The sequence below is a fragment of the Galeopterus variegatus genome, unplaced genomic scaffold (assembly GCF_000696425.1).
Source record: "Galeopterus variegatus unplaced genomic scaffold, G_variegatus-3.0.2 Scaffold105, whole genome shotgun sequence".
NCBI classification, from domain to species: domain Eukaryota; kingdom Metazoa; phylum Chordata; class Mammalia; order Dermoptera; family Cynocephalidae; genus Galeopterus; species Galeopterus variegatus.
Genome location: NW_007726216.1, coordinates 138,083 through 149,116, shown reverse-complemented (window position 1 = coordinate 149,116; position 11,034 = coordinate 138,083). Strand labels below are relative to the sequence as shown.

Here is an 11,034-nt window from a genome sequence, read left to right as displayed (position 1 = left end):
AGCATACATTATACGAAGTTATACGAAGCGCGGTGGCGCTCCCACCGAGGGTTCGGATCCCGCATGCGGACCGGCCGCTCACTGGCTGAGCGAGGGGCGGGAGCAACACCGAGGGTTGCGATCCCGTGGCCGGTCCCGGTCCGGTACGGGCACGACACTGAGGGTTGCGATCCGTTGCCGGTCACAAAAAAAGACAAAAAAAAGGAAAAAAAAAAAAAAAGGTTCTTTCTATTCTTATTAAGCATGCTTTTAAAAATATTATATACATTGATTATAATGTGAGATAATTACATTCTCACTCTAACCTGTGATCTCAATATTCCAGGAACAATTTTTTAAAAATTTATATGAAATATAATTAAAGAAAGTCCACAGTGAACACAGCTTCTTGTTTGTTTTACAAGTATCTAATCATTTTACGAGTGACTAAATTAAAGAAAAAATTATTTATTAAAAAGATAATCTCAAATTCAATGCCACACTATACCACTGGGACAAAAACCCAGTTAAGCTATTCCTAAGAAGAGGACCTGTAGAGATTCTATATAAATAAAGGCTGACGATTCTGCTTTTGAACTAATGGCTCAGATGGAAGTCAGCAAAAATTTCTAACCTAAATAATGTAATATAAATAATACTGTCCAAGGATTATCATAGGAAAAAGCCTTTTACTGTCCTCTGAAGCCAACCTAAGACGTATTTCCATAGAAGTTAAGTGGTCTAAATAGACCACTCAATTCCAACATGATCATTCTTATATCTGACAATGTAATATAACCTAGTAGATGAAATGCTCTTCTGTCGATTCAGATAATTTAGATTCAGTGCCCAATCATATCAGAGACTACAACTTTAGGATCTTTCTACCCCATCTTGCTCACTGTTAACATGTGGAAATTGCTGTCATAATAAAATCTCGGGAAGTTACATAAAAGAACACTATAATATTCATAAATCCTGTACATGGCTGTTTCTTAAATACATATTCTGGGATTTTCCTTTTCTGATTTTCTTTTCAGTCTTGAAATTCACATAATGAGGGCCGGCCCGAGGGTTGCGATTCCGTTGCCGGTCATGAAAAAAGACAAAAAAAAGGAAAAAAAAAAGAAATTCATATAATGAACATTATGTGAATAATTAATTAATTAACATTATTCATTAGTTAATCTGTCAAATGTCCAAATGCAAAGGTGAAAGGTATGGTTAAAAAATTCCCCCTTTTAACATAATCGTTAGAGCTTTTCACAACACTACAAAATTATAATCTAGAACAGACTTGCAAATTATGAAAATCTACAAGCTCAAAGAATACTATCTTTCCTATGTATGTAAGAGGCAATGACAGGTTTTTGAAAGACACAAAGCACTCAAATATATTTTTTAAACTTTCTTAAGATTTCTTTAATTTTCCCTACCTGTATTCCTCTACTCCTTTTTATAAATGAGGAAATGGGCATAAAAAGATTAAATGCATTACCCTAGGAGAAGACTGACAAATTATTCAAGCTTCACCTCCTCTGTGAAGATTTCCCCAACTTCCTCCTCCTACTGGGTGGTCACACAGTCTCTGGATTTCTCACTTAACACACTCATTCAACCACTACTGACCGAGTACTTACTATGTGTCGGTTACCAAGTTATGCAGAGGATACATGTATGAACAGGCAATTGTGACCCTGGACTTATCAGGACTTAAAGTCTAGTTAGATTAGGTCTAGGTTTAACTATCTGTCATCATCTCCCATTGACAAAGATCTTGAGGCCAGAGAACTCAAATGTTTGGTGAATAATGATAATGGAAATTAAAATAGTAATAACAGCCTTTAGACATTTTACATAGATCATGTTATTCAATCCTCACAACAACCCTGCAAGTTATATACTATCTCCCTCATTTTACAGATAAAAACACTGAGGCTCAGAGAGGTTAACTATATTGTCCAGGGCCACATAGCTAGAAACGGATGAATAAATGAACAAACAAATAAAGGTTAGCACCACTAACAATTTTATGGTAGAAAAGGATATTCATTTCACCATATTATTTATGTAATAGAGCCAGTGTTTAGCACTGAGAAAGTGCACATTTGGAAATTGTTGAAACTTATGTACATAACTGCCAAAAGAAATTTGAGTATCTCAGAGACATTCTAGAAATAAAAAATACTTATGCTGCACTTTATAATCATTAATCCATGCACATGGCTTGTGAAGCAGCTATCATTCCTTCTATAAATAAGGAGAAAATAGCCACAATGTTCCCAAATGTTACCAGATCAGATATTAGGGGGTTGCCTTACAAGCCACAAAGCAATAGTGATCCATATATTTAAGGGAAATTACATACCAAGGATAAGCAGAAAGGCCAAAAATCTATGATGTTTCTTAAAAACACAAATTAGAGTCTATAAAGTAGCAGTAATATAATGATAATCTCTACATCACAGCAAGGTTAGAGACCTCTGTAACTGAATTAATAACATCATCATCATTTAATAAAACATTAAAATCTGCATATGGATAAATGGTAATACTTCCATCCTAGATTTAAATATACCAAAATACTCTAAACTTAGGGTTAAAAGCCTGAAATACAGTCTCAACATAATACGAGGGGTCTTCAAAAAGCTGATGAAAAGATTCAAATTATCTTTAATTTCATTTTTCCATGAACTTGTTGAAGTACCCTTATATATTCTGGATATTATTAAACTACACCAAAAAGAGAGAAAGAACAATCATTATTCCTACCTGTAAATGATTCAAATATTCAAAACAATGGTGACAAAGTAAAAAAAAAAAAAATGGATAAAAAGAAATAAAAAAGATTGGGGAAAAAAAGTCCAGTAATAGAACACAAGAAGCTGACGTGAAAGAACATGCACTTAGGGAAAAAATGGCTTAAGTGCAATAAAGTGGCCATTTCTTATTGTGAATGGATGTGGACAACTAAAAAAAAAAGCCAATAAAAAATTTAGTTGGGGGCAGGGGGAAAAGGGATGGGAAAAGGGAGGAGAGTACTACACTCATCCACCTTGGACAAAAACCTTGAGGCAAGAAAGAATTAGTTCCCTATAGTGAAAGGATTTAAGGAAATAACAATGGTTTGACAAATACCAAAAACTTAAAGTAAATTGAAAAATCTAAAATTTACTTTGTCACTTCATGAAAGGCTTCCATTTAATTGAGTCACGCACAAGTTCAGGAATGAAAAGGACCTAATCTTAAGAAAATCAAATGATTTTACCTACAAACCAGCCATCAGAATCTGCAAAACACAATTACAGTGAAAAAGAAAGCTACTTTTTTTTTTACCCCAAATATGTTGGTTTTGAGATAGATTTACAGAGAGATAGTATAAACTTACCAACATCTGCAAAAAGAGAAGCCAGAACCTAGCTTTACAGACATACCATGAACTGAATATTAAATATTATATTCATCTTGGTAGGTGCTTTATATTGCCTCTCTGTTATAGCCACGCCTTTTCTTGGTCCTCAGTCAGAGTTTATTGGCATTTTACATTATTGATCTTACCCACTTACAAACTTCCTATGCTGTTCAGCTCTCCTGATCCTTCTAACTCTATGAGTTATACTCCAAACCACAATCCCCCAGCTCAGTCAACCTCCAAGAACTCATTCACTCATAGTTTCACTTCTACACTGATGACTCCCAAATCTTCAATGTTATTCCATACCTCTCACTCAAATTACAGTCCAGCATTTCCAGCAATGTCCAATTAGAAATGGCTTGCACTCAATCCAAAGCCAAAGTGCCAACCCATGTCATGGGATACTGGGCAGCAGTTAAAGAGGAGATACAGACAGATGCATTGATGGATATGGAAAGATCATAATATATACTACTTTTAATAAAAAATTAATATTTCAGTATAGTGCACAAATATGTTCCTATTTTGTTTTTTAAACAAAAAACTTCCAGAAAGATGTACAAGAAAGTGAACAATGGTTACCACAGGAGAATGAGGATATGAATGGTGGGAGAGTGGACAGAGACTTTGCACCATCTATATTTTAAAATTTACTATGTACGTCATTGCTTTTATAATTTACTTTATGGAAACTAATTAGTTAATAAAGAGAAAGTAATAGAAAATCATTAAATCTCAAAGTTGGAAATACACATTAATTTAATGTCAAACTAACTTCAGAAATGAAATCTTCCCAACATAGAAAGTCAAAAAGAGACTCTCCTTACATTAGAGACTCTCCTTATACTGACTTGGGCTCTACAACCAATAATATCATAGTGGCCGTAGGATAGAAAGAAAGGAAAACAGGTCCTATAGCAGCTTGAACCCTGTAGCATAAACCCAGAGCCATATTTGGTGGTTCTGGGATCTGCGCTGTCAGTTTTAACTAAAAAATAAAACCAAAAATGTGAGAGCAGCACATCCCATTGGCTTGTTGGCTGGGGTTAGGTACCCGCTCTGCCACAATAACAAGTCTCTTGATTATTTAGGTGTGCAATACTGGTGGACAGCTGAAATGCTCACAGACTCAACAGCTGCAGTTCAGTATATGGTTTTTAGAGTCAGAGAGAACAATTTCATTATTTTTATCACAGGATATAGGAATAACTAAACTGTGGAAACCATTCCACCACATCCCCAACAAATACCTATCTCTGAAAGCCTCATTACTTCTAGTTTGGCAAGTTAGGAGTAATAATCAACTATTCTGTCTGTTGGGGCAGGGGAACTGGCAGGAAAAACTTGGAGAGTGAAACAGGTAGAGAAAGTTCCAAAACAAATTATATTTTGGATAGATAGCCAAGATCATATATTTCCATTGCTAAAAATACAGATTTATCAGCTAATTTGGTGACAAACACTGATATTTCATTAAAGAAAAAGACAAAAAGAAATAGATGAAAGAATGAATAGCATATGGAACCTCTACTGAGGAGGTAAGAAATTTAACTAGAAAGTGGAACGATTAAAATTTGCAGTAAACAAACTCTGAAAATGAAGATGTGTCTTACTTTAAGGAAACCTAATGCAGTACTATCACAGTTTGAATCAGCAGCAGAATGCAGCATGAAATGAACAGACTTTAAAACCAGTTGGAATCTGTGTGATCTTGGGCAAATTATTCAACATGCTCTCTGAATCTCACTGTTCTCAGTAAAATGGGTACAATTAAATGAGATAATACATGCAAAATGCCTAACATTAGAAGGACAAATGTCAATTTCCTTTACAAAGTAAGCATTAAGTTATAAAAGAATTTTTTTTTATTTTTAAACAAACTTATGTCAAAGTTCCTTTAAACACAGTGCTCCTACCACATTTAAAATGTGAAAACATTTATAAAAATGCAATAATTCCAGAACGATCTCAAAAAACCAGGTATACCTGCTTCTTTAATTTACTGAGTAGAGCTACAACCGTAGATGGAAGAATTTTCAATTTAAAGGAAATATCCAAGAACACAATTTAAGGGACATTAGAGATATAGTTCATTAGGTGAAATTGTTGCAGATACAAGGAAATAATGGAGGGTGGGAAGTGTGAACTGCATATGACAAGTACAGATAAGCATGTCACAGTCATGGAGGAAGCCCGTAGGAAGTATTTACAAATACAACTTGCAAATGACATGTCCTAAAGCAATCTATAAAAAGCGGAGACGGTTGTACACACGTAGAAAAGCAACTGGCTAGCTCGTTACCCCCAAAATGGTCCCAGAATCAAACTCCACCATCAGCAATCAACATTGCTTCCCTACTCCCAATAAGGACTGCCATCTGTAGGAATCCACATCCTGTGTTTAACAGGTTTTTCCTCTGTGGAAGTCCAGCTTAACCCCCATGGCTTGGATTCTTTCTGGGCTACCAGCAATTCAGCTGGTGATTGTGTTTCTCTTACCTTGTTACATGGCTGTCACTGTGATCACACGCTTCTTTCATGGAACAGCTACTCATTTCTGGAAAATTCTCAGTTCCTTCAGGCTCACACTTGACCTTTCCTTAACATTAAAAACTACTTTACCTATAATGTCTAGTTAAAATTTCCTGGAAAGATTTTTCAACAGGATGTAACATTTTCCCTGTGGTACTAGAAACCCAAATCACTTGAGTCAGTCAATACATGTGAAAGCCACAGTAATTAGTACAAATTAGTAAAGCTGAATTTTTTTCTGTGCTGACTTATATACTTTACCTATTATTAACCCAGTATTTACATAAAAGCTGCATTTAACCCAATTCACTGGCAAATAGCATTATTGGAATCACAAGTATGGAAATTAAAGTATATAAGCAACTTAGCCATACTCTTTTAATAGAGTGTATGTGCACACACAATCCATACTAAACTGATAAATTTCTTAATATTAAATTAAGCCATTATAGCAGAAAGCCATCAACTGTTATTGAAGCAATCTTTGTTCTGTGTTGTTCCAAACATCAGACAATCACCATGTTAGCATTAGATGAGTGTCATAAAAAATCAATGTGAATCTTAAAAGGCCCAAGAAATCAAAGCCAAACACAGGCTGAAACTAAATTCTTACACAACAAGGCTCAGAAACATTAAGTGCATAGAAGATATAATCCACGTTTTGGTCCTTTAGCTTCAAGACCTTCCAAAAACATTTATTCTACTTTGTAAAAACTGTAAGCCCCTGAGAAGCCAGTCCCCGAATATTAAATACATAACCTAAGTTGTAAACCAATGAGTCTCAATCATTGCTGCACATTAGAATCACTTGGAGTGCTTTAAAAAAAAAAATACCAGTGACCAGAACCCACTCCCAGAGATTCTGATTTCATTGCTCTGACACAGGGGTCTGGCATCGATCTTTTTTTAAAGCTCTCCTGGTGATTCTAATATACAGCCAGGTGGAGAACAGCTACTTTAAACTAATGCAGCCTTTTGGGACAATAATTACTCTGAGGTTGATAAACATGCTTTTTTGCCTTTTAATGAGATTTTACTAAAACCATTCAATTCATTCCACAGCTAATAAGCAACTGTTACACTGCAGGAACTGTATTATGTAATGGAGAGAGATGTATAACATTCCCTGCCCTCAAGAAGCTCCCTATTAGTTAGGTAGAGAGATCTATAAATAAGTAACTGTAATTAAATATAAGTGCTCTTGAGGTGTAAGCAAATACAGCACGCGTCACAAACTTGCATGTCATCCTTGAGCAGGGGTCATGCTGCATCATTCCAATTTTAGTATATGTGCTACCAGAGCAGGAAAGTCAGAAGTTACAGGTTACTAAACACCAGGACAAATATTCAGCCTACACAAAGTGAAAACAGTGTGCATTTTGCTATTCTCTTTCAGAGAAACTGCTATACCAAGAAAGTAGGCATTTTTCCATGTTTTAATTTGGATGAATGGTCTTAAAATTTTTCATGTAACATTATTGATTGTACACTAAACTATAAAACTGTAAGTTTGCAGAAAATACAGTAAATGATCATGACATAAAAGTCATTAATCTACATTTGCATAATACCTTTCCTTTCCAGTAATTGCTATATTTGCTAAGACAAGAAGTTTTGGGACTATGAAAAAGTCCCACTATTGGAGATTAATGTTTCAGCCACTTGAAAGACGTTACATAGAAAATGTTATGGAAACAACAGGCATTCAAAGGAGTTTTTGTAAGACTTTGAAAAATAAGAAACACAGAGGAAAAGAGTTTTAATTTTTTTAAGAAAGAAATGGCACTCTCCCAATATTCATAAAGAAGCAGGTACATGATTCCCTCAAAGGTAGCTTTAACAAGGATAAAGGCTGCAGCCACTGGGAAGAAAACATATTCCAAATAATAATCTTATACTTTAAAAGCTCCTTAACTCTATAAGTTGTCCTTCTCAACCAAGGGAAAAAACACACTAAAGGGTCTAAATTAAACTAGAACTTGCATTTATACCACTAAGTAAGGCTTAGTACAGAGTGGATGAGTGGATGAGTGAGTAGGTGGATGGTAGGTAGAGTAAGTGGGTAGTCAATTAGTTTTGAAAAGTGTAATCTATTTTAAAGTACCTTAGTAAAAATGTAAACTTATTAAGTCCTAGTGGTGAAAAACAACTTGTGATACTAATTTGGTATAAAAGAAAATCAAAATTCCATAGAATTTGTATAGAAATCAACAAAAAGGTTTTCGGTACCAGTGAACATCTTCGAGGCCTTTTTGTTTAAATCCAGAGTTGAACAAATTCTAAGTTAAAATGTATGCTGTCTAGGTCACTGCAAGAAAATCTCAAGTGAATTTCAATTTCCAGATCAATACAAACTGAGACAATATACCGGAGAAACCTTCAACCTTTACAAAGGGTGAGGAGTACTATCATTACATTCTTTAACACTAAGGCTACCTTGGATTCATTATTTCGTGGAATGGCATTTTATAAATGGCACTGACCAAGTTGAATTTTGTGGGATATGAATGAGATTTCACAGTTTACAGTAGTTAAGGTAGCCATAGAGAACCTATCATCTTAAAAGTAGCTTGCTCTCCCTCCTTATGCAGCTCTGAAACAGAAGTGATGAATTTAATTCAAGGGAGTTTCCTGAAAATATTTAATCAATTATAAGCAGAATACCAACTGTGTTAATGTGATGCTGATCATTTCTTTTCAATATCCAAAGAGATCACATCATCGCCCTTCCATATCTTAAGGAATCAGAACTAGTCACCAAAATTGATTCAATGACGGCTATTTTCCATCACCACAATATAATTAACATTTTAATCTCACATTTTCCAATTATGACTTTGAGGGCTCATTTACATCAGCTATAACTAAGACGCAACAAACATCATTCACCCACACATACAGTTATTAAGAGGCTTTTGGGAAACACCTAATTTACCTTCACTGGGTGCTCCTAAGAATGAAGAAACCATGGAGATTTTTGATATATTTTTCTCTCTAGAATTGTGCTATTCACATGTGGCTATTGAACACTTTAAATGTGGCTAGTCCAACTGAGGAAATGAATTTTGAATTTTATTTAACTGTAATTAACTTCAATTTATATTTAGAAAGATACTCAATTCAATTATTGGAAAACTTTTATGTATGTTTGGAACAACTGAGTATGTGAATCTAGTTTTGCAAATGCGAATTTAGAAAACCTAAATACAGATCAAGTATTTCTGATGAAAATTTAGCATAGCATCAGAATTTAGATGTGCTGTTAGTGTAAAATACACATTAGATTTCAAAGGTTTCATATGAAAGAAAGGATGCAAAATATCTCATTAATTGTTATATTGATTACATGCTGAAATAACAGTTTGGATCTACTGGGTTAAATAAAATATTTTATTTAAATTAATTGCACCAATTTGTTCTTAATCTTTCTAATGTGGCTATTAGTAACATTTAAATTATATATGTAGCTCGCATTATGTATCTTTTGGACAAGGCAGCTCTAGAGCACTTCCACAACCACTTTACCAGGACACATTTGGATATCCTCCTAACACACGGGCTGGTCTTGTAACAATGGGGGCAAGGAGTAACATGTCCTCGTATCAATCGAGTCTGAGTAAAGTGTGCAGCAAGCACTATCCACAATTTCGCCATGTGAGGCAACACTGTACTACCCCAATATAGAAGGGAAAAAATGAGTTATCAGCGCTCCAACAAATTGAAATTGAGTATTGCAGAGAACTTAAAAGAGATAGAACCAACTTCTCTAAGGTCTTGGTTTCATTTCCCAACTGCGGACCTTAAAATAGACAATAAAGCACACTTCCGAAAAAAGAGGTAAAATATTTCAATGGTAGCTATGTAGCAATCCTTATTAAATCACAAAAACTGCTCTTAAATCTTATCTCCTCAACTTCTAAAGCCACAGAATACACGCTGAGGTAGGAAATCAACTTCAGATTGCCAGCATTTCCCTCACAGGCAAATTAGCAGGATTGTGCACTTGGAATACTGTTTGACAAGAATGAAAAGGAAACTATTCAAAACAGATTTAAGGAATGGACAATTAGATGAGGAACTGCAGATTTAATTCTCAATCAGCACTGTGATTAATCTGATTCCCTGCTTTTCCCTAGCGTAATTATACAACACAGATGAAAGGATGAGCATTTGGACTGTCAGTTCTATATCCTAGTCCAGCCCGGTGACTCAAAGCAGACGGCTCTATCACGCTAACCACCATCCCAACAACAGTCGAAGGGAGCCTCGAGCACTGATTGAACAGTCATTGCATAACGAAGCATTAAAAATTCGGATGCCCCTAACTCTTTCCACGTTTGTCTACACCAGGTGAAGAATTTGCTGAAGCTGAACGCACCCGGTCTTAAATGACCCCCTCCAATCCGGGCATGGGGTGAACACAAAGGCATCTGTCTAATATCCTGCACAATAGACACACACCCCACAATTAAAAACCCTGGACGCTCTTTCTCTCTCTCCACGCAAGCAAAGGAAATGCAAGCTGCTCTTTTCGTAAATGGTCTATCGCACACGCTAGGTAACAATAACCCCAACTGTTCCCAGGAAGCAACTATAAAATCGGTTCTGCCACGTCCCTGTGCAACTGTCAGATAAATGCAGGCAGCCGGCCCCACGCTTTATGGGGTGGCCGACCTCGGCTCGTTGGCCTCAACGGATCGCCTAGAACCCCCCCAGACCCCTGTCTGGCAGGAGATCTAGATACACGTCTATAAATACTCCCGGGTGAGGAGGACGAGGGAGGCAGAGGGGAGGGAGGAAGGGAGGGCAGGGGGCAGGCCCGGAGCGGGTGCGGGAGGACCCGGGCATCACTGAAATGCATTTTTCCACACTCCCGCTCCCTCGCGTGGAGACTCACTTGCCGATCACCTCGCACAGCTCGTACACATCCTCGAACAGCACGTCGTCGTCGGCCATGGTCCGGAGGGGGACAGCGGCCGCAGCGTGGAGGGCTCCGAAAACCGGGGTGGGGGCGCCCAAGAGCTCAGTGCCCGGCCCCGGGTTCGCCTCCTCCCCTCAAGACCCGCGAGCCCTCGGTGCTGAGGACGCTCGAGTGGGGCCGCGAGGCC

The 11,034-nt window shown here is 36.8% G+C and overlaps 1 protein-coding gene across 9 annotated transcripts in view; it reads right to left on the bottom strand.

Annotated features, from left to right (window-relative positions):
* The window catches only part of CASK (calcium/calmodulin-dependent serine protein kinase (MAGUK family)), a 396,153-nt gene extending 385,119 nt beyond the window's left edge, over positions 1–11,034 (bottom strand). For 4 of the 9 annotated variants that reach the window (XM_008585061.1, XM_008585079.1, XM_008585084.1 and 1 more), the window contains exon 1: positions 10,824–10,882. In XM_008585061.1, coding sequence (XP_008583283.1) covers positions 10,824–10,882 — 59 coding nt within the window. Of the gene's footprint in view, positions 1–10,823 lie in introns of all 9 variants that reach the window. The other 5 variants (XM_008585074.1, XM_008585111.1, XM_008585099.1 and 2 more) reach the window with 3 other exon arrangements.